The sequence below is a fragment of the Siphateles boraxobius genome, unplaced genomic scaffold (assembly GCF_051911475.1).
Source record: "Siphateles boraxobius isolate OS27281-9 unplaced genomic scaffold, OSU_SipBor_1 1, whole genome shotgun sequence".
NCBI classification, from domain to species: Eukaryota; Metazoa; Chordata; class Actinopteri; order Cypriniformes; family Leuciscidae; genus Siphateles; species Siphateles boraxobius.
Window position 1 is genome coordinate 14,008,813 of NW_027508699.1, and position 25,242 is coordinate 14,034,054.

A 25,242-nucleotide genomic window follows, 5' to 3' on the forward strand; every position below is an offset into this window, starting at 1 on the left:
TAGCAGAACATTGCCCAGAACATCACACTCCCTCCACCGGCTTGTCCCCGTCCCACAATGCATCCTGGTGCCATCACTTCCCCTGGTAAACGGCTCATACATACATGGCTGTCCACGTGATGTAAAAGAAAGAGGGACTCATCGGACCAGCCGATCCACTTTGTTTCCCTCAGGTATCCTGTCTGGTCTGAGCCTGGATGAGCCTTGGTTTCCCAACACCCTGTCGCTGGTTTGTGGTTTGTCTCTCCTCGGACACAACACACAAGCCTTGCCATTTCAGACATACTCTGACCCAGTTGCATTGCTGTAACAATTTGGCCCTAGTCACTCAGATATCTATTCCTGCCCATTTCTCCTGCATCCAACACATTGATTATGAGAAATGATTGTTTGCTAGTTGTTTTCTATTTTAACAGTTGTTTTCTATTTTAAGAATATTTTTCAAAATTACTGTTTTCAATTCATTTTCAATCAAAGAAATGCAGTATTGGTAATAAGTGGCTTTTTTCTAAAATATTTAAAAACCTTACCAACCCCAAACTTTTAAATAGTGTATGAATAATTGATTTACCACTATATCATTTTATTATAACATTAATTTCAATTCGTATCACAATGACAGACCTATGTTTATCTGTTTTACTCCTCCTCAGTTAGACTTTAAACAGGATCACTAGGATTAAGTCACATGAGTCATAGGCGTTGGTCTAGTCTAGATCATACTATGCAATGACGCTGTTCTCTTGTGCCAAGAAGCTGGGTAACTAGGCTACCTGTTTTCTCTAGACAACCTATCATCTCTAAAATGCCATGTTTGCCACTAGCTTGTCTGAAATCGCTATCATGATGCACATGCAAGTTTTGAACACATTTTTACAGCAGCTGAGTGATGTCCTAAGAATCAAACTGTATATGGGTATGATGATGACTGTCCTGAACTGAAGCCATCCTGTGTCATTCTCTTGAGATCTAAAGCTCTCTCTGTATCTACGTTTGAAAATGTGTTCATGCAGCGGCCTGTCCCTACCTGGAGAGATAATACATTGCTTAACTCAACATATAGCTGCTGCCTGCTCACCAAAAAAACCCAGTGCTGGACAGGGCTAGAAAACAATGCAAAGCTTCTTCTTTAGTAATATTGTGGAAAACGGTGATCAATCAACCGTGATGTTCAAGATCTGAGAACGTTTTACAGAGGTTGTCATCTAATTTTAAACGCTTTACCTTTACGTTCTCACATGCTGACAGCTGAAGTTTCAGGTTCTATGAAAAACTGAAAGAGCAACACAATTGAAAACGAGTAGTCTGAATTTGAAACGGTTAAATGACAATGTTGTAAAATACGTTTATCATCACTTACTACCTCGGAGATGAATATTCCCAACAGTAGCAGCAACACAAGGCTAAAATGAAGCAGGTCTGTGCTATTGTCAGGTTTTGCATGGCGGCTGGGGAGGCTCTCAGTTGCCTCCAGCACAATCTGAAAAATTCATAGAACAGCATAATTTTAGCCACACTGACTGTCAGTGAATGTGTTTCCTGTATAGTGTCATTTTCTGATGCAGTTTTTAAATGAGAATGATCTTAATTCCTAAAAATAAAACATTATTAATACATTAGTATTATTACACTGTAAAAATTATTGTTGGTTTAACTTAAAAAGTACGCCAAGTAACCTGGTTGCCTTAAAATTTTGAGTTAATTTAATTTAAAAATTTGAATTAATACAATGAAGGAGATTGGTTTAATCATCAGAAACTCAAAATATTGTGTTATCTGAACCACATAAATGATCTAAGTTGATTTGACAAAAGAAAAAAAAAGTGATAAATACTGATAGATACTGAACATATGTTACTTTGTATTATTATTATTATGCTTAAATGATCACAAATTAAATCTTGGTTTTTAAAGCCTATCAGATATTTTTGAGAATAAAGATTGTTCTAGTAATAATAATACAATGTACTATTATTATTATAAACCTACTGAAATTTAGAGATTATCACAAATGACATTATGACAAATGTTTTGTATTAAAATGATTATGTACTAAAAATCTTGAAAGCATAAAATCAACCACTGCTGTTTTGCACACAGTGGTCAATGAAAAGCTTTGAGTTTTGTGCATCTGGCCAGGAGTCTGGCATGACGTCACGTGCACTCTTTTCGTCTGAGTTCCTGATGCAGGGTGGGTCACGTGGTCATCCCCTTTACCATATAGTTCCCTATGAAGAGCGCAACATGGGCAGTTCACTGGGGGTTTGAGACAGAGCCCGTGTCGCGCACTTAATCTCGGAAAGCGCAGTGGTCCACCTGGATGCAGTGACTTTCGTTTCTTTGCATTCAATCCTAGCGAAAGAGACACTTTTGAAAATGGCTGGAGCAATTATTGAAAATATGAGCACCAAAAAGTTGGTGATTGTGGGAGTAATTCTCCTTTTATTCCAGGCGTTCTCCTTTATGGTCGGAGGACTGATTGGTGAGTCCTTGCTACTTTTACAAATCCGCCTAGATTTTAGTTTACCTTTTTGCTGCACAGTGTGTACTAGTCATTCGTTCTGGTGTGTGAGATTCTGTGTTTTTCTAGCAACAAATAAGTCTTACTTGCTTAATGGCAAGGAGTGAAAAGTTGCGGAATGGCTTTGTTACAGTAGTGTCAAAGATGGGCGCTTATTTTCACCCGTCGACTGCTGCAGTCATTGTGCTGCTGCTTTTAGCGTCCCGCCTGTAAGTTTGTGAGCCGATATAAGCTATACGCGACATTTAGTTTTACTCGCTACTTCTGGGCCCTGAAGTTTCTTGTTTTTCCCGGGTAGCCTACCTGAAAAGCCTTGAGGAACTAGCCCGAGAAAGGCTCTGCTTGTTTAAACCCACTTGAGCTTGAATATTTGACCGTGAAAGAGTGTGTTTGTCGGTCAGTATTGTTTAAAAATAGCTTGATAATTACTGAGAGTTTTTTGCTATATACTTGCGCCTGGTTTTTGTATCATAAACACACATTTTATATTTGAAACAAATTTTAAATAGCTGTTCAGTATGTATAACTTCAAGTTAGACTAATGAAACTCAGGAGAAATCTGCGTACAACGTTTAAGAAACATATTTACAGCAAAACAAAAGCATGATGTTATTGACCGTTTTCTGTGTACAAATAATAGACAAAGCTAGCCAAAATTTCCTTTAACAGTGAAGTATATTGTATATTACAAACGTTGTTTATTTTAGTGAAGTGTAGTGAATTAACTTGGGTTTCTATTCTGCAGTGAAAGGGTTAATGAACAAGGGCCAATAAAGGGTTAAAGTAGATGCATCTTTAGAAGTTTTCTTTGATCTGAACAGACAAGCCCTCTGCTCCCACAGGCTCTTCCAGCTCCTGCCTGCATTTCCAATCGACCTCACCAATGTTATTCTATGCCCCTTTACAGCGATCAAATATTCCCTTCTATCTTAAGGATTGAGTATTCTTTTCCATGTAGCTTGTTCTGTTTTGCACCATTGGCGAAACCCGGTTTGTCCTCATCCACACTTCATCTTCGCAACCTCAGACTTCCTTCTGGTTTTGATAGGAAGGGAATCATTTCTTGGTCTTCTGCAGAATACGGGATGAATGGAGTTAAATTAGCTTGCTTTGGGCTATTCTTGCCTGTGATTGATTTAATGAAGCGGGATTCTTTTGTGTTTGTTCGGTGGCTGGTGGCAGACTGGGTAATTGAGTAGAAAGGCACACTGCTCCCCCTGTTATTGGACATCTTAAACACGGCATGAGGTCACCGGTCCGAAAGGCGACCATTATTTTATGGTGGTATTTTGAAGAGGGTTCGTTCTCAGGATTGTGGGTCAATGAATAATTGAACTGAAAGAGGTTTAGTATAGCTAATTTAGTATATTTCTCAGGAACAGGGTTGTAGCTTGTACCCCTCAAAACAGGAACAGAGCAATTTATAAGCCCACACATTAGCTTTTGAAATATTGGTGACATTTTAATGTTGCTTTGCTTTCACTGTTTGGAATCAAGACTGAACCTGAACAGTGTCCTCAAGCTATAGGCTGTTTCACATTATCTCGCACTTCCCGGTCACTTCAGATGTCCTCAATGACCCAGGAAGGGATCTATTGACTCATACTTAACAAACTACCAGGACCAGCCTCCTGAATGGTGGAGGAAGCCTGTTCGTACTTTCTCATGCTAATGACTCCCTCTTAGCAAGAGTTTATCAGAGAGTCACTTTACGAGTCTTGTATTCATTGTCTAGGGCCTTTTTTTCATTATACACTACCGTTTAAAATATGGGGGTGGTAAGTTTGGGGCTGCATTTATTTAATCAGTACAGTAATATTATGAAATATTATTACAATTTAAAAACTGTTTTCTATTTTAATATATTTTACAATAAAATGTAATTTATTCTAGTCTGCAGAGTCACATGATCATTCAGAAATGATTCTAATATGCTGATTTGCTGCTCAAGTAACGTTTTCTTATACATGTTGAAACTGGTTTTGCTGCTCCATATTTTTGTGGAAACTGTGATACATTTTTTTTCAGGGTACTTTGATAGAAAGTTCAAAAGACCAGCATTTATTTGAAATATATTTTTTGTAACAATGTAAAAGTCTTTACTGTTACTTTTAATGCGTCCTTGCTGGATAAAAGTATTACTTTTATTATTTAATTGTCTCTCAGTCTCAGCATTGTTTTAGCTTGATATGCATTTATGGATTTCTGTATGAATTTAAAATGTATTATTTACAAATCATTCACAATAAATCATTGTTTGTTTTTTATATATTTTTAAAAATAAAATGTACTTGGTATTTGTTTTAAAATTTATGAAACTATCACATTTATAACATTTTATAAAATGTTATATATATATAGCTTTTATTGAAGTGGTCATCTCAGGACAATCAAATAGCAATAATGAGAAAATCATAAAATCTATTCTATCGGTAGAATATGAATATATATAAATGCTCCATGCAATTCAGAAAGGTTCTTCTACGTGAAATGCAGAGAGATTTTGCTTCTCTCTTGCTAATGTGCAAAATATGGACACAAAATATCTCAAGTTATTTTAACTTGTTAGACAGACTGCTCTTAAATGAATCATAAAATGCATAATTTAAATCTTTTTCTTCAGCTCCAAGCCCCACCACCGCCGTCCACTACCTGGCAACCAAGTGTGTGGACACCATGAAGACCCACCATAAGGGCTCCAAATGGTTCATGCCATGGGGCCCCGACCAGTGCAGCAAGATCAGAGACTTTGATGAAGCCACGGCCAAGAGAATCGAGGCCAATAACATTGTGTTTGCGGTCCACATTCCTCTGCCCAACAGAGAGATGAGTGCCTGGTTCCAGTTCATGTTGGTTATCCTCCAGCTTGACATTGCATTCAAAATGCAAAACCCGATTGGTAAGTAATGAAAATGTGTGATCGTATGTGTTTGAGCAGGTCATATTTTGCTCATCCACCCTCCAAAAACATATCACCACCATATGGTTTGTAAGCTTATGTGAACATCGTTATTTTTCTAAAAGTGTAGGAGGGGACAAATGAACACCCAGAGGAATTTGCCATTCTATTCACCAAAAAGTAGATTGGATTTCTCACATGCTGTGAGAGGACTAACAATGATGGATGGTCTGTTTTCTCACTGTTGTAGTTGGAGCCTCAGGGACCTCAATAAGGATTTAGTCAGCATGCAGGTAGGAGGGAAATGCTCTAGGCTTTGACACAGACAATTGGAGGATAATAAAAGGAATTTAATCCTGCCATCTGGTTTCATTGCCATTTCATGAATTAAGATAAACTTACAAAATCAACTTTTGAAGATTAAGATTTTGTCTACATTAATCCAGAGATGAAACTGAGAGATCAAAGTTCTCACGCTGTTCTTCTGCCACCATCATTTTAGTAGCAAAATATATCACCACTTACTGGTGCGTTGAGGTCACCACTATGACTATTGTCAACAATAACTAGCACTTTGTTTTCTCATATTATTTTCATAAACAATATGGTTTAATTATAATTATTTAATTATATTATTTGAGTAGACCATTCCATTTTATTTATCCATGGCACATGCATTTTTATTTTTTATGTGTAGTCCAATGACTTGTTTGCATTATTTAGGCATTGTTTTATTTCATTGTAAGGCAGTAGTTTTCTTTTTATAGAGAAATTTGGCAATCAGAGTGTAAAATTCATTTTAAAAGTTAAGGAATCTTACACTGGTTCACTATAGGCCACTGTAATGTATATATTTGAATCATGTTAAGGTGATTTGGACATGGCTTTTAATGGTGAGACTTTTGCTTTTGTAATCAGGCTCTCAAAAAATTTGGATTTAGATTTATCGGCTTTTAAATATAAAGAGTTATCGGTATTGGCCAACATTTTCATATTGGTGCATCCCGAGTCAACATGTTTTTCCACTGGACCGCAATTGTGAGTACATTTTCTGTCATCTTTGCTGGAATGTATTATGAAGAAGGAAACTTTGTCTTTAGCAACAATGTAAAAAATGAATGGCACACAGCAGGTACATGCCACTATATAGAGAGATCTATGGGTTCAATAATCACATGATTAAACATGCGTCATCATTTTCTTTATTACCTTCATTTTTTTTACAGTCCACACTATGACAGCAAAACAGCTTTTTAATATGTATCCACTTGGGAGAGTGTCTTCAAAAAGCACAGTTTTTGCGGGACAAAAAGACGTGTCGGTGAGCACGGAAGGCCAAAACGTAGAGAGAAAGATGGTTTTTCAAATGTACCTGGATTAGTGTAGACTAAATGTCTATAAATATCTGAGCTTATTAGATGGTTCCATTCCATCACAATTTCTTATTTAAATCAGGTGGTTCTTGATTTGTCAAGTTTGAACCTGAAGCTGTGAAGACTTGCATAGTACTGTTACCATTTAAAATCATCTGGTTGTGGGAGGGTGTGGATCTGGAACGGCTCCAAGTCTGCCCTTTCAAAGATGGGATTAAGCGGATAACACTGGCCACTAATGAAGAGCCATTGTTGAGCTAGAGCAGTCTGGGAAAGTGAGCGGAACATCGGCTCCTTCTAGCAGCAGGAGAACCTTTGGCTATTCATGTCTTGAGAAATGTAGGAGGAGTCTTTTCGGTTTCTTAACACGTTACTGCTAGCGTGGAAGGAAGCCACCATGCTCCTGCTGTTATATACTCCACCCTGAAACACGTGCTTGTGCATAAACCAGCAAAAAAGAACATTTTTCGCTTGTTTTGCACAACGTTTTCACTATAAATGTCTATCATTGCATTATTTTTTATGCATTTGGCACTTGAAGAAACTATTTTTGTTGTTCAGGGTTTTGTAGCACCATCTGGAATGCGCTCTCCTAGAAGATCCTCCTCAGCCAGATGTTATGTGTTTACCATGAGTCGTGTGTGATCTTCTGCCAGAGCTGTTTCTCTCTGTGTGTGTGTGTGTCCTGTTCTCTGAGCAAGACCTCACAGACTGTCAAAGGTCTCCTCTAATAAGGTCCTAGCAGGGATTAATTTGGCACTCCGCATTCACCCATCACAGGCGTACTGTGCAATGTTTGGAAAGTCAATTCATTCTGAAAAAGTAACATATTGTACAGAGAAAGAAAAAGAGAGAGGCATGTTGCTGCTTCTAAATTAGTTGCTGCTTCTAAATTACAGATGGCACATGGGTAAAGACACCAATGCAAAGCAACTCTTTAAACCCATTTTGTGTTACCAAAACTCTAGAGACGAAGTTTGGCCAACCAATGGGGTGACTGCACTTCTGCGTCATGACATTCAATCAATTCAAATATATTTTTATATCGCTTTTGTAGCCTATCATATTACATATGGTTTCAAAGCAGCTTTACAGAAAAATGCAGTAATCTGTTATCAGAGGTGACTGTCAAAGTAATGTCCATATGTCAAAAATGCACAGTTCTAAGATGATACAAATAATGCAGTTAGCTAATATCATGTATTAATTTAGACAGAAACGATCTCATTGAAGCAATTGTTACAGCAGTTGTGATCGTAATGATTACAATATATAGAAAATTTTGCAGTTGTGTATGTTGATTCAGAGTTGGCGTCATCTGAAGTCCTTGCAGGGGTCGGTATCATCTCTTTACAGGTCATCATCATTAAATTGCAGTTGCTTTGATTTTGTTTGATTTATACAAAACAATTGTCAGAATCTAGATACGAGGCTAGGAAATCCCAATGCTGATTAAATAGAAAACTTTAAGCAAACATTACTTTTTTAATAATTATAGTAATATACATTTATAGAATTTGATTAATTTAGATATAAATTGGATCACCAGGGGTGTTTCTAGAGTTTGATCATAACTGGAGCACAACCCCCCACCCCCCCCCCCTCAAGAAACCGCATAAATCAAGTCGTATTTATTTCGTAGTATCGTATTACTTCAAAAAGCTTTCACCGATCAAGCAGCAAACAATGACAAATTAGTAGAGATGAGCAACCATTTTTTTTAGCACTTATGAACTCAAATCTGTGCCAAGTAAATTGGATCTGGAAAACCCAATAAAACAGACTAAATAATACAGATTCAAATAGGGTACTACTCATCACATCAATAAGAATTAGCCTGGTAGTTACCTCTCCTCAACTACAACATATTCTGATCGTCTGACTGGCTGCGAGATGAGTATTCCACAGGGAAAAGTGAAGAGGATATTTTCGCTGCTTGTACAATTAGCCTTCAAGTTTTAAGTAATTCAAATTATGTAAAGGACTATGCTCAATGAATAGGAAAGCCTATTTTCAGACATATCTACTCATTAGGAAAATTCAACATGAGCACAGGAAAAACTTTATTCTAAAAGGGTCTAGCAACGCCCCTGTCACTAGCCCCTCTACTTCATTTTCCATGGAGTGCCGTTGGTTCTCGCTTTCTCATCTCTCTGGCCCAAGCAGCAATAGTTTGGCCGGTCTCCAGCAATAACACAGCTGTTGAAATGGCTTAGTCGCCAGGGTGATGCGCGCTGCGCCCGGGCGGAATGTTTGTGTGCGCTAAGCTGACATTCAAAGCTCTTTGGCACAGCCGCTCGTAGGTGGGGGCCACCGCAGACACACTGGAGGAGAGAGGACCGGGCTAATAATGTCTGCCGCTCTCTGCCTTTCTTTACCTCCTGCCCCTCCCCCCATAAAGCTCAGTCCTCCACGTCCAGGAATTCTCTTTAGTGCTCTCCAGCTTGTTTCATAACACAAGAAGGATCTCTTTAGAGAAGTGAAGTGGAACACACAGGGCTGTGCAAAGCGATCTAAAACACGGGCCCCTTTGCCAGCTACCTCCTGCTTTCCCAAAGCTCAGGAGAATCATACCACATGACTCTAATACTTTGACTAACCCCAAGTTTTGAACATTTACGAAAATGCCAGTCTGTGAGGTTATGATTGACTTGAATAGGGTGTCCGTAGCTTAAATGACTCCCAGGTTACCTTGAGTTACTTTTAGCCACACAACAATGGCAGGGTTTATTGACGAGAATGGTATGAGCTGTCATGATTCTGTTATTTCACATGTCTGCATTTGGCCTTGTGTATACGTGTCCACTGCTGTTCTTCAGTCAGCAGGCACTCATTTCATTTTTTCAGATGTGAAGGTCTTGAAGAGATAAGTTATCTCAAATTAAAATTCTGTCATGTACTCACCCTCATGTTGGTGCATGTCATTGAGGTTTTTTTTTTTTTTTTTTAAACAAAACGTGAATTTGAGCTATATCCTGAATAATGAGGTCAACCATTTTTACTGTGCTTTTTTTGTCATTTAAGATTTAATACGACTCTTGCCCTTTAAGACAATGATTAAGTGACTGAAATTATCATATTTCTAAGTGAATGTTAAATTCAATGAATCGATTTGATCTAGTTCACAAAATTGGCCTAAATTATTCATTTACAGATCAGGGGCCAGATTCACGGAAATATTCTTAATAAAGAAGTTAAGAAGTTTCTTAAGTTGAGTTTCTTTATAAGAGTGCAATTCTTGAAGTCTAAATATTTGAAAAACTCAAATATTCTTGCCTTAGACTTTTTTTTTTTTTTGCACTACCTTCAGATTACCATAATAATCATAGTAAGTGTGTACCATTTCCGTCACAAATGGCTTGACAGGAGTTCAGCACTGTTGCAGTTTTTAATGTGCCATGTGATTTAAAAAAAAAGATAAATTAATTCTTAAATATTTTTTGAGAATACAAATATTCCCAATTAATTAAGTTTGGTAATAAGAAGAAAATTGCAATTAGGAAGAATTTTATTCCTAATGTTTTGTGAATCCGGCCCTAATCCAGTTGTAGCAGTTAACGGGTGAAGATTATCAGGCAATAAATTATTATTATTATTTTATTTTTCCCAATTAGCTGCTATTGTATGTTTTCAGGGAACTTGGATTAAATTGGAAAACAAGTCATATGGATATCGTTTTAGTCATATAAATACTTTATTTACTTTTTGGAGATTGAGACTCCTCATTTACTTTCATAATTTGAAAAAGAGTGGCCAGGATATTCTTTAAAAAATATCACCTCTGTGTTGCACAGAAGAAAAGAAGTCATATGGGTTAATATTCAATTATATTAATTGATTACTGTATAATGCAGCCACTGTGACTGGTTAAAGTGCAGAATCATTCTGATATTTCAAACTGAAGTAAGTGTCTTGGATGTTGGTGTGTAGATGATGGAGCTTTGGTCACCATGGACGTTGGTCTGGCCTACAGAGACAGCACCCTGAGTGAGTGGACTGAGATGGCCCACTCCATAGAACATCGCAAACTGAGCTGCAATTTCACTGCAACCAAGGTAAACACACTAGTAATTTCTGACCCATACCAGATCCAAACACACCCCTTACTGGAAGTGTTAACTGTTAAGTCCATTCTACAAGGTACAAGGCCAATTTTATTCTCAAATTGTGAAAATGAATCTATCTTATACATGACTGGTTCCCTTCAGTCTCTGTAAGCATTTTTTTTTTTTTTTTTTTTTTTCAGACTTCTGAGAATGAAGGTCGTAACTACGATTGTGACCTGTTGCCCTTCATGGAGGTTGGCAGCGTGGCCCATAAGTACTATCTCCTCAACATCCGACTACCTGTCAACGAACGCAAAAAAATCAACATCGGGATTGGGGAAATCAAAGACATCCGTCTTGTGGTGAGTTTTCAGACGGTGACTTTGATTAATACAGTCATAGGATGCATCTTTAAAACTCACTGTTGTGTAGGCGGTTTTGTTTGCATGGGAGGATTTTGGTCCAGGCTCGGCTTGTTATAATTGGCACACACTTCTGGACAGGGCAATGGTTATACAAATGTTAGTGGACTGAAGACATCTGGACTGCATCACCTCTTAATCTTCACTTCTGTTTGCCTTGTTCTTCTTATTTGACTCTCAGCAAACAACCATGCCCATCAATAAAATGTCCTTAATGTGTTTCTCATGATGTCACTATAATGTCCCTCTCATTGTAACTTTCCAGGGCATTCATCAAAACGGTGGCTTCACCAAGGTTTGGTTTGCCATGAAGACGTTCCTCACTCCCAGTATCCTCATTATCATGATCTGGTACTGGAAGAGAATCACCCAGATGACCAGGCCACCCGTCCTGCTGGAAAAGTAAAGCTATGTTTCTGTCATTTAAACTTGGCTCCTAGGTAAAATGTTAACATAGGACTAGACATTTTCTGTTTTTTTTTTTAGTTTACTGGTCAATGGAGTGAAGAAATGTAAGATAATTCAGATCCTCACACTGGTGTTACTATAGGAAGCATTGTATTATTAACATTTTCTGGCTGGGGTGGTTGCCAGGGCATTGCTATTTGGTTGTAAGGGTTACGAATTGTTTTTACAGTGTTGCTATGTGGTTGCTAGGTGCCTGCTTACTGTCCTCTCTCAAGTCTCCGTGATATTCTGGTTTTTAAATATGGTTCAGGACCCTCCTTCAGAGTAGGTTAATTCAGATGAAAAAAATCATAAATCCTATACATTTTATACATGTATATGCGTATAGTATGCACGCTCGTATTCAGAGAAACTTCCATTGCATTTATGTTATGCAGTTTATCAATTCATGCATTCCCTGACAATTGAACCATGACCTTGGCTCATCTGTTTGAGCTACAGGAATGCATTTAATATCTCAGTACATAATGCATTACTCTGTGAACAATGTTTGATATGATAATATTTTAGAAATTGATATTTTTTGATGAAATCTTGTTCATGATTTTTATCTTTACAAACTAAACGCCACATGCACCATCTATCCATTTCTCCCTCCCTCTGGTTTGGCACTAGCACTCCCAGAAGACTGAAAGCTCTCAGGCAGTCATACTTTGTGTGACTCACAGGCAGGATAATTATTCTTTCATGTTTTAAAAGCTCTGCCGAGCCAACTTCGCATACTGTTCCACTTAAGTGTCAAGATGGAACTAGAATCCCTTTTTACATCTCAAATAGGGAAGTCCAGGAATGTGTGACATGAGCTCCCCGCTGATTTTCTTATTATTGGAATGATGCCAGAATGCTGCTTCATGCCAGTGGAGCCGACAGAAGTGCTGCTTGTGTGCGAGTTACACATGTCTCCAGGGAACAGCTTTTTTTTAGTTGACGTCATGGATGCGCGCTGTCTTGCATTCTTGCACTTCACAGCTAGCTTTTCTTTGTGCCCTTGATGTGTAAGAGGAGGCTAAATGCCTTGTTTTTTCCCTGTAGTTCTTTTTAGTTTTTGAAATTGTTCTAATATGCTGATTTGCTACTCAAGAAACATTCATTATTATTATCAATGTTGAAAACGGTTGAGCTCCTTAATATTTTTGTGGAAACTCTGCATTTATTCAGGATTCTTTAATGAATGAACAACATTTATTTGTAATAGAAATCTTTTGTAACAGTCTTAAAGTATTATCAATTGAATGCCCTCAAGGGGAAAAAAAAGAACTTATTGACACCAAACTTTTGAATGGTAGTGTACCTTAAACTGTATTTAATGTTTTTTTCTGTGTACTTTGTACATTTGCTTTAGACTAAAGTTTTAAAAAATGTGTCCTTGTTTTTGTGGGTTCGCTTGTCATTTAATATCAAGTTTTACTTCTCGACAACTGAAAAGCTGCTTTGTTCACATCGGCAGCAAACCAAATGCACCTTCGTAGTTTGTACCCTCACCAGAGTTGAACTCATGAGAAATTCCCAGCATTCCAACACAATATGGTCTTCTTCTGCCCTGATCGGGCAGCCTGGAATGTGATTCATGTGTTTAAAGTCACACCCCATCTCAGTCTCACCAAATGGTCTTCTAGCTTGTCCTAGCATGCCTGCTTTTGAACACTAGAGAACAAAGAGCAAGATGGAGTCAAAATTGTTTTATCTTTTTTTCTTTTTCTTGGCTCTACTCTTTTGATATCTTTTCAGATATACGGTTGCAAAAGTGATCTTTGCTAGTATATTGATAATGATCCGATCTCTGTACACTTTGCTCTCTTTCAGGGTTATCTTCGCTCTGGGAATCTCCATGACCTTTATCAATATCCCAGTGGAATGGTTCTCAGTGGGTTTCGACTGGACCTGGATGCTGCTCTTTGGTGACATCCGTCAGGGCATCTTCTACGCCATGCTTCTTTCCTTCTGGATCATCTTCTGTGGAGAACATCTCATGGTTGGAGCCAATTTTTCCTTTTTTGTCTAAACCATAGAAGTCTGAGGAAAGATTTGAGCTTCTAATTGAGTTACTTGACCTGTTTTCCATATTCAAAACGTATTACTTTAATGCTTTCTTTTGTTGTTTTCTTCTAGGACCAGACTGAGAGAAACCGTTTTTCTGTGTACTGGAAACAGGTTGGACCTATTGTTTTTGGCTCATTCTGCCTCTTCATCTTTGATATGTGTGAGAGGTGAGCCAACGTTGAACTTCCCGCTTTCTTGGCATGAAGTAACTTTCTTTAGTTCCCATCTAACTCGAGTTCTTTAGTGCTTAGTGCTACTTGGTAAACAATATTTTTTTCTTTACTTTTTAGAGGAGTACAGCTGAAGAATCCTTTCTACAGTATCTGGGCCTCAGATGTTGGGACAGAGCTGGCTGTATCCTTCTGAAAGTGTGGGCTTTCGGTACAGATGTTTCTTAATTGAAGAGAAACTCTTCATGATGGTGGCTGATGGTCAAAACCCAAGTGGTGTTCAGTCTTGTATTCTGGTCATGCATCTTCTACTGCCTTTCGTACGAGGCAGTGTTCAGGCTTAACATCTAGTAAAGGCGTCTAGACTAAATGATGATCCACAGGAAGAGGTCTTAACACCATGCATATTACAACACTATCACAGAAGTACAGAAATCAGCATTATAGTAAAGTTATGACTTTAACTGAGGTTGGTGCAGATGGCCTTCATTATTGTGGCAGGAATCTGTGCATGTCTCTACTTCCTGTTCCTGTGCTTCATGGTGTTTCAAGTGTTCAGAAACGTCAGCGGGAAAAGGTCGTCCTTACCTGCTATGACGAAGGCTCGTCGACTGCACTATGAGGTAATGTGTAACCTAGATAGATAGTGTTAGCTTTTGTATGACTATTTATATGACTTTCTGGATGAAGACCCCAAAGTAGTTTGTGTTCAAACAAGTTTTTTGAAATTTCGCTAAAAAGGTAGCTTAGTTATCATTCTCACCAGCAGTCAGTTTATGATCATATGCCTACATTTTTGTGCTCACCAAGGCTGCATTTACTTAATCTAAAATACAGTAAAACTAATATTGTGAAATATTATAACTCTTTTCTGTTTTATATTTTTAAAATTTTCAGCATCATTACGGCAATCTTCAGTGTCAGATGATCCTTTAGAAATCATTCTAAAATGAATATTCTTTGATTCTCAAGAGAATCTTCTTACAATCAATGATGAAAACGGCTGCTTAAAAACATACTACAGGCTCCACAAAAATATTAAGCATTCTTTGGTTAAAATTGAAAAGAACAGCATTTATATGAAATGGAAAACTTTTGTATCATTCTAAATGTCTCTATCACTTTTCATCAGTTTAATGCATCTATATAATGTATAATAAAATGTATTTTTTTTTTCAAAAAGAAACATCTTACTGACCCCAAATTAAGTAGTAGTATGAATTCAGCTTTAATGTAAATTATGTATAATAGTTTATAAGCTTTATAATACTTTTATTTTTAAAGTTCCATGTGTTTATTTTACCATTTAGCATTTTCATAGCTTGAGTTTCTTTAATGATGATTTTATTTTATTATCTTAGGGCCTCATCTTCCGCTTCAAATTCCTGATGTTGGTCACGCTGGCTTGTGCTGCCATGACTGTAATCTTCTTCATCATAAGCCAGGTATAGATTAGTTATCCACTAAATCTGTTTCTACATGATATTTCATTGTAGATTATAGGTGGATGGATTCATTCAGATGATGGTCATTGATATGTTTGTGTTATATGTTAACAGGTGAATGAGGGTCACTGGCACTGGGGCGGGTACACGGTTCAGGTGAACAGCGCCTTCTTCACTGGGATCTACGGCATGTGGAACCTCTATGTGTTTGCCCTTATGTTCCTCTATGCACCGTCTCACAAACGCTACGGGGGCGAGCAGTCAAGCGGTAGGACTCCTGAAGAGCGAAATAATTTGTATGACACCTGCATTCTCAGAACCTGATTTCACCAAGTGCAACATATTCCTGGAACAACAACATCTTTGTTTATTGTCGAACAACATTTCAATCAGATTTGAGGGACAAGTTTAAAGTTTGTCAAGTTTTGGCTTGCAACAAGGGTTAGGTGCTTTTACATCAGTGTTATTCCTAAAATCAGAGGGAAATGATAGGTGGAAAACTAATGGGTAGGGTTAGATTTAGTAGTAGTAGTAGTAGTAGTAAAATCTTTATTTGTCCATTTACAAGGCAATTTAAGTAGCTTCAACCTCACAAACATACAAATTTTATAAAACAGGAAACAAACAAACAAAAACAAAAAAAGACAGCATAACATCACAAAAACCCAGGGCATTTATGATAAATCTTCGTATAGCTACTATTTAAAATTCACGGTACCTTTTCTTTGTTTCAAATAAGTATTTACACTCATAACTGCATTTGAAACAAAAGACCTAGAGGCTTTAGCGGTCCTCCACTTGGGCACTCTATATCGCTTTCCTGAGGGAAGCAATTCAAATTCTAGAAACAAAATGTGGGATGTATCCTCTAGGATAGTTAAAGACTTCCTAAAAACAGGGGTAGGGGTTTTTAGGAAACCCCTTTTTTGGAAGTTTTAGAATTTAGGGGTAGGGATAGGGTTAAAGGAAAAATACATGAGCGCGTCTAACTCTGCAAAATCAGGACGTGCCCTGCATTCTGACAACTTGAATACTCAGTGTCTACTTTATCTCTCATGGAAAGACGTTTATGCAGAAAAGCTGCATATCGACAATAGGTTATTACAAATTAATTACAACCTTTACCAACCACAATCAAAGAGACTCTAGCTACATGTCCCTCACTGGTCACCAGACGAATGAACACCTAATCGTTAATTGTAAAGATAAATCATCCAAATGTTTATCAGGAGAAATATCTGGATATAAGATTCAGCTTACCATCTCATGTACCACCAGTCATCTATCTGCTATAGTAGTAACTGGTCCAAAACGTTTTGGCAAGTGTATTCCTAGACAAATGTCAGTTTTCACTTCTCACAGCTGATGATCTGAAGCTTGTGCATTACTTTTAGATCTAGAACAAATTAAATAAAATTAACAGCGTCATTTTAAAAAAATTGCACCGATTCTAAATCCTGCTTACAAGCACTTGAGTTTTTGAAAACTAAACATCCTATAATTATCAGCATACTAGGAAAAGTGGACTCTTTAAAGAAACAAGATTTTAATATTGTTTTTTGTTGGAATATGGGATTGGCTAGCAATGAAGAGGCAGATAAAGAAGCACTTCAGTTGGAAATGACAATGTAATATACAGGTGAAACTCGAAAAATTTGAATATCGTGCAACAGTTCATGTATTTCAGTAATTCAAATTAAAAGGTGAAACTAATATATTTAGTGTATATAACTCATATGCATGATTATACTTTTCAGAGGGCCGACATTTCTGTATTTAAAATCCTTTTTTTAAAATTGATTTCTGTATTTAAAATCCTTTTTTTAAATTGATTTCATGTAATATTCTAATTTTCTGAGATTTTGAATTTGGGGTTTTCATAAGATGTAAGCCATAATCATCAAAATTATAACTTTTGCACGATATTCAAATTTTTTGAGTTTCACTTGCACAAGCATCTTACATTAAACCCATATTAGAAATGTACGATTACAATAAATGGCAAATGAAATGGAACGAATGCATACAAACTATATGAGGTGAATCCAGTATCCAGTACTAAATCAAGGAGTTAGTTATTGTTATTAATTTGAAAATAGATTTGACCAGGTTATATATACAAGATGTTGAACTGGTCACTCAAGACTCTCTCATTCACATTTATTGAAAGGGGAAGAGAAACTTGTTTGTGAATTTGTATAAGAATTTCTTGTGTAAAACATATTTTAATGGAATGTCCATTTTTAAATGATATTAGACGATTTTATTCAGGAAATATATTTTTTAAAAGATTTCTTCTGGAATAATTTAGATTTTTTTTATCATATATTAAATCGAAAGATTCTATGTAATTGTTTCCATTACTGTTTTTATTGGTATATATGTATGTTTTTGTATATTAAAACAAAATTGTTAAATTATTGTAAACAATTTATTGAAGTGATCTTAATTATCTTAATTGAAGTGATCACAATTATTTATTCATTCAAATACTGTTGGGACTTGGTTGCCATCCCTTTGATTACATAGATTCAAGGTGATGAAGAAAGTGCAGCCCTGGTTAAATAGGTCCAGTCGCACCGATAGGGAGTGTAGGCGTGCTGAGCGCAGATGGAAGACAGACAAACTACAGATATCATATGAAATTTTCAGGGATTGTCCTGAGCAGTATCAGAAAGCTGTTAAAGAAGCACAGTTGAAATATGTCTGATTTAATTTTACAAAATGCACAGAGGCCATAGGTTCTTTTCAGTACAATTAATGCCTTTTTAAATTCTACTCTTAGTGCCCCATTAGAGACCTCCACTGATTGGTGTGAACAGTTTTTAAATCATTTTATCTATTAAGTTTGAGTGCATTAGGTCTAACATAACACTCCAAAACTCTCTTCTTTTAGAACGAGCCCCCCATCAGAGCTCCCTTTCTCTTTTTCGACCCGTCATCTTCACAGCTCTTCGATATTGTTTCTAATATGAAGCCATCTTTCCTTAAGATGTTTTGCCTTCTAATATTTTTTTTAAGAGGCTTTTCCTATTCTTAGTCCAGTTGTTACTGCTATTATCAATCGCTCCCTAGCAAGTGGAGTTTTACCAGCCACATTTAAACATGCCATAGTCCAACCATTTTTTAAAAGACATAATCTTGATCAGCATGATTTGAGTAAATCAGACCTATTTCCAAATTATCCTTCATTCCAAAAGTCCTCAAAGTTGTCTACTCTCAGATCTCATCATACCTGAGTGGTATAAAAAAAAAATTTTTTTTCAAACAATCCAGCCTGGTTTTAGAGAATTTCATGGAACTGAATCTGCTTTATTGAAGATTACCAATGATATTTTACTTTCTCTTAATTCTGGTTCTTGTTGTATTTTAGTTCTTCATGACTTAAGTGCAGCATTTGACACTGTAAAAGGATGTCATGATCTACAAAGACTTGATCATGTAGCTGGGTTTCAGGCAGCTGTGCTAGAGTGGTTTGCATCTTACCTCAACGATATAACTTTTTTTCTGTTAACTTGGGGAAATGTTTCTCATCTCGTGCTCAAATCTTCTTTGGTGTTCCGCAGGGCTCTATTTTAGGTCCTCTTTTGTTTGCTTTATATATGATTCCAACTATATGGTTATATTATTCAGAAACAACTTACCGTATAATTTCTATGCTGATGACACTCAGAACAGGTGTTATTTTTAACAGGAAGATAAGATTGTCTAATCTTTTTGCCTGGCTTCAAGACATTAAATGCTGGACGGACACTTTTTTTTTAAAACTGTTAAATAGTGATAAAGCTGTAGGGAAAAAATATTATTTCAGTTCTTACTTCTGGCATTGCTAATCAGCTTGGTTCCCTCTCTTCAAATATTTGCTTCGGTGTTAAAAACCTTAGTGTTATTTTTGATCCCACATTGTCATTTGATAAGCAGATCAGTGCTGTGGTAAAAGTTAGTTTCTTCCAGTTAAGATCAATTGCCAGAATCAAGAGGATGCTTTCTAAGACGGTCCTTGAAACCGAAATTCATGCTTTTATCACATTAAGGTTAGATTACTGTAATTCACTTTATCAGATTATTGACTGGCACTAGAAAACCTGCACATATACACACTCCTGTACTTGCCTCTCTACACTGGCTACCGGTCAAGTTCCGTGTTGATTTTAAAAAATTGACATGGACCTGTTGCTGACAGTTAAAACTAAATCTTTATTCTATTTCGGTAGATATCGAAGGCTGGTTTCCTTGTGCGAGTAGTAAATCAAGTTATTTGAATGATAGCTGTCTTATCAACAATAACTTAAACCAGATTTGTGGTTTTGCTCAGAATGTTGCAAAAATGATACCCATACACAACCCTGAATATGTTAAAATTAGAATGATCTGGTTTTCAGACAAACTAAGACTACACTTTGAGGTGCACCACCCAAAACCACTCAGTTTTGCCCCATGAAGCCTGAGAAAGATGTGTGTAATGCTCCCCAATTTTTATTATTATTATTGTGCTCTAATGGATATTGTGCTAAATGGATGGGTTGTCTAAATCAATTTTAGTTTTTAAAAGGTTGTCTCTTGATTAGTCAGACGGTGTTGTTTCATGTCTGCAGCACAAAGAAATCAGTACCTAGAGTACTGCGAAGGCATTTACTTGGCACAATGTTTTACAGTCTCCTGGTGTTTGGTTTGTTTTAAGACAAGCTCATCTTGATGCCAGGAAAAGGTAGGGCTTGTTTTTTTCCTTTGGGGAAATGGGCCTCTTTGGCGGCAGTGGGTGTCTCTAATCTAGGCCAGGCTTCCTACTTGGGCTAATGTAATGAAAACCATCAATATGTTTCAATATAGTTTCATGCTTGAAACTTTCTTCATGTTTTTTTGCTCCCAAGGGGCATATGTTGTAGCCTGGTTCTACCAGACTCTCGTACATTTCATTTGTACAGAGAGTCTGGCACCGCTCCATTGACAAGCGTTAACTTCCTTGTAGGCGGGTATTCTATTGAAGTCTAAAACTATTGGATCTGCCCAGAGTCACTCTATCTGCCATAACCAATCGCTGACGTTTGGTCGTGACATATGTCTTTTCCCGAACCCCGTGGGAGGATGGCCATAAACACAAAACTAAGCAAAGATTGTTCTTGCTCCGGCTTTAACTTCTTGATATTCGGCAGCGTTGCCACAACGGACCGAATGGCTTCGCTCGCATCTTTCTTATTTTGAACTACAACTCAAAATAAAGCACGAGTCGACATCAACGTCATCGTTCTCAGCCACTCCCTCTGTTCGCTGATTGGCCCGGTAAAAAATTAATCGGAGAAAACCAAAGTCTACAGCGCAATCCCAGACGTAGTACTGAAGGAAAATGAAATTGAGCGGAAGTGCGTAGGAGGGCGGAGCCAGGCTACATATGTTGTTATTCGATTAGTAATTCAGTGTGCGTGCGTGTCCACTAAAGTGTTGTTGTTCTTTTCCTGTGGCAATGGGAGCTCCACCTTCTTTTAAAAACGCAAGCAGGGTGTCTATTTCACACTGGGCGCTGAGCATTTCGCGATTTTTACCGGTCGTGATAGTTCACTGTTTAACTTTGGATAATAGCAGTGCTCATCACGATCTCTTTTTACCCAGCCGTCCAATCACAGTGGAGGAGGGGTGGGACAAATACCACACTGACCGACCATAACGTTCTGCGTGTGCTTGTCATTTGTTATCGTTATACATCTCTTCATCCAAAACTAGTGCCGAAGCAAGTACGTTACATTTGTGTCGACATTTATATTCAGAAACAAACTATTTGCGAAATCGGATACTAGTAACCGTTCCGCTGCTCAATTTAAAAAACCGCTGAAGCGCACTCAAGCAAAGTGTTTTCAGAAGAGCGCTTTTTCAGCTGGTTAAAAATGCTTTGGTGGACACATGGCCTAAGGCAGGGGTGCCCAATCCTGCTCCTGCCGATCGACTGTCCTGCACATTTCATCTCCAACCCTACTCAAACACACCTGCCTTTAATTTCAAGTGATCCTGAAGACCTTAATTGGTTGCTTCAGGTGTGTTTGATTAGGGTTGGAGATGAACTGTGCAGGATTGGGCACCTCTGGCCTAAGGTAATAGGTTAGAAATGGTGACAAGGTGCTTCCTTCCTTTTAGGCATTTACACAACAACGATGTTCTAAAAACGGAAACATTTTTTTTTCGCAACACTATTGTCAAAACGATCCCCATTCACACAGATCCAGGAAAATGACTCAAAACGTTGTATTCTGCTGTTTGGGCCAGTAGATGCGACGTCACTGTAAAGAAACACTAAGCACCTATAGACTGAATTTGTAATGTGCATGACGTCACCATTTTCACACATGTGCGATTTTACACGGAGACGATTACGATATCGTTTTCAAACGTTTGCATTTTCAGGCCTCCCAAAAACCGTTGTCGTGTAAATGAATGACCAAACCCATTACACCATTTTCAACTAAAGATGTGAAACTTTGTGTAAACGGCCCCTCAGTCTGGACGATCTGGCTACTCAAATCGGATTACACTGTGTTTTGCGTCACTCTTAACTCAACAAACTTAACGTCAAAACTGGTGATGGAAACGCGTCACCCCTCACTGCACAGCGAAGCCAGCCGTGAGTACAGCACTGAACATCACAATATACCGGTCTACTCCATCGCTGAGTTTCTCTTGTGTGACGAAACTGTGAATCGACAGGCCGCTTATTTGGAGAGCGAGATGATGCTGCTCCATTTTTTTTTTTCCTGCATTCGTCTTGAAAGCCTCGTCACATAAGTGAGAATGCCTTTGTCCTTACCAAGGATTTTATCTGTAATGTGTTCTCTTCTCTTTGAGCTCAACGTTTTGGAGGCATTAGGTCTGTATAGACTGGTTTTTAGTGTTGTTGTTGTACTCAAGACCTGCCTTTGAAGGTCTTGTCTTGGTCTCGACAGAATTTGTACTCCGTTTTGTCTCGGTCTAAGACTAAGAGGACTCTGGATTTTATTTCAAAGACCACAGTTGCGAAGATATCACTAATTGCCAGTGCATTGTCTGATTTACTTGTTAACTAATTATTGTGATTGGTTGTAAAACTTCCTCCTTCAAATGAAATCAATAACATTTCGGTTTTGACTTCTTTTGTTACTGTTGTGAGTCAGAAATTAATCGGGAATTGTCAAATTTCCCCAAAATTAATACAATTGCCCAAGATATGAATGCAAAAATGTACTTGTATAAGATCTTGTTTTTTACTACAGCAATTTTGAGGTATTTTTTTGTTTATGCTGGATTCTTCACTTAGAGAAAATATCATCGCCATGTTTCCTGCCGTTCCTACCCGGCCGTAATGATCTGTTAGTGTAAATGTAGATCAGTCTGACACATTTTCCTGTCTTCTCTTCTTCCATAAAGCTGATCAAGGTGGAAACAGTGGAGAGGACATTCAGCTGACCACCACCATCACACACGTGGACGGGCCTACAGAGCTCTACAAAATGACCGGGAAAGAAGCTCAGGAGTAGCCAGCAAGAGCCAGCAGAGTCTCAATTTCAAACAATACTCTTTTGGGTGTCCTGTGTGGTTTTCCTCATTTCACACACAGCCTCACAAATAGTAAGCCCTTTTGTCACAGTTTGACTTTCCGTTCCACTGAGGTTCCGTCTAAGAACTGCTGCTTGTGCCGAGCTGTAGAAAAATGGAGTTGCACACCATCTTGTGGTGCTGGGAGAAATTATCACATGTATCTCGCACTGTGGATAGGCAAAGACACTGGTGTTTGCAAGGAACAATTTAAAGTACTCCTAAAAACCAGGAGGAAAGGGAAACAAGGACATTGTTTCCTATTGATATATTTTGAGATCGTTTTTCCCCTTTCATTTTGTTATTCCAAAACAAGGAAGAAAAACTGTTAGCATACTGTATAGTTGTGTATGTTTTTGTCGGTTGATCCTTCCTCTTCTGACTTCCTTAAACACCCCCCACCAAATGTAAACTCACCCATGGAAAACGTGAGTAACTGAGTTCAAACCAAGGTCTCAGAACAAGTGTGGATGTCAAGTGACATATAGATAGCTCCTTATGCTCTGAATGGCAAACACTATGTTCTATGTTACAATGTAGATATATATTTTTTATAAAGTGCTTATTTTCATCTGTATGAAAGCATTAGTAGCTGTATTGTATCACTGTGTTGTGTTAATTTTTTTTCAATTGTATCAAGTGGACATTTAGGTGGGGTGGGTTGCCATGCTTTTTATGCTAATTTAAATAAAAAACATTGTAGATTTGTTTGGTTAATGGGACTTCGCTTATTAAATCACTGGTGAACAGGACTGTAGGATGTTTTGCAGTACAAAAATAAATCTCAAAATTATACTTTTACTTATTGGGAGACAAAATACAAATGAATCAATCATCTAACTTAAACTTTAACGCAGCATCCTGCACCTAAGTTTTTGTTTATATACAGTCATGATGGAGACACAAATATTGAACTCTGTCAAAACAAGTTTTTATATTCATGGGATTCTATTTCATAAGAAGTTTTTATATTCATGGGATTCTATTTCATAAGAAGTCAAGTCAAAACTTTATTTTATAGAGCACAAGTTTACATATCTGTAGTTGATCCAAAGTGCTTTACAGTGAGAAGAAAAAATACATAAACAATAATTGAAATAAAAATCAAGTTATATATATATATATACATACACATTCACACACACATATACATATAAAACAGACTATTGAAGCTTATATATATATATATACATAGCGACATGTGACATAGTGTCACAGATAAAACAAATGAGTCTTTCTTTAGACTGGTTTTTAAAGCATCCAGTGATGGAGAGACTCTGATGTTCAGAGGTAGACTGTTCCGGAGTTTTGCGGAGACTACAGAGAAAGCTTGAAGCGAGAGACAATTAAAATTGATTAAAAGATCTTAAAGGTACAATATGTAAGAATTTTGTATCAAAATATCCAAAAACCACTTGCATAGTGTTATAAATTTCTTTCAATTATGTACTTCCATTATCCTAAATGTTTCCAAAAATTTGTCATTTCAGAGAAATTCACAATTTTAAATAGTGCCCGTCCAATGTCACTTGTCGCCTGTCAATGACGTAATATCCACGTTATCCCTGGTTTCCGCTTGTACTGCCATAGTAACCATGGCGACAGATGTGGACAACTGCATAATGTTTAGCTGCACGCTGTTGTTGTTTCGTTTAAACATTATGGATCATGGCAAGCAGACTTTGGGACAAAAAACTAAAACTTTTCTCATATAGCCAACAAACTAACACATAAAATAACATAGTAATAGTTATAACTTTCAACACACTCAAATGCAGATTAGTGAAAGAGCGCTGCGTTACCTCACAAGTTTAATTAGTCAAATAAACTGACCTGTGTGAGTAGTAATTCAACACTTGCGGATAGTTACAATGAAATGTCCTCATTCCTTTATATCCGTGGGACTCGCGTGTGGCGCTGATATCTGTCTCTTATTAGCAATCGTGACCTGCTTCATACCATGTTAAAAACATCAATGTATTCACTCATCCATAAACATTATTAGATCCATCAGCTTGACGACAAGTTCCATGATTCCGCTTATCACTGCATCATCAATCTACGCCTTTTACATTTGACCTAGATAGACGCTGTGTATGGCTGAATGAGATCAGAAATATAGTCCTGAGCTATTTTCTGCAGTGCCATGTATGCAAAAAGAATAATCTTAAAGGCAACTCTAAATTGTATCGGAAGCCAATGCAATGAGGCAAAGACAGGTGAAATATTATCCCTCTTCTTAGTTCCTGTTAACAGTCTTGCTGCTGCATTTTTTAACCAACTGTTAGTGAGACAGGATTG

The 25,242-nt window shown here is 37.4% G+C and overlaps 1 protein-coding gene across 1 annotated transcript; it reads left to right on the forward strand.

Moving 5' to 3' along the window:
• The first annotated feature begins 2,193 nt into the window (after positions 1-2,193).
• On the forward strand, positions 2,194-23,658 carry wls (Wnt ligand secretion mediator). The gene is made up of 12 exons (XM_077219344.1): positions 2,194-2,482; positions 5,145-5,420; positions 10,724-10,848; positions 11,040-11,201; positions 11,527-11,663; positions 13,533-13,701; positions 13,839-13,936; positions 14,060-14,123; positions 14,419-14,562; positions 15,301-15,384; positions 15,499-15,652; positions 22,774-23,658. Exons 1-12 carry the CDS (start codon positions 2,377-2,379, stop codon positions 22,881-22,883), a joined length of 1,629 nt encoding a protein of 542 aa, XP_077075459.1. The 5' UTR covers positions 2,194-2,376; the 3' UTR covers positions 22,884-23,658.
• Positions 23,659-25,242: the final 1,584 nt, after the last annotated feature.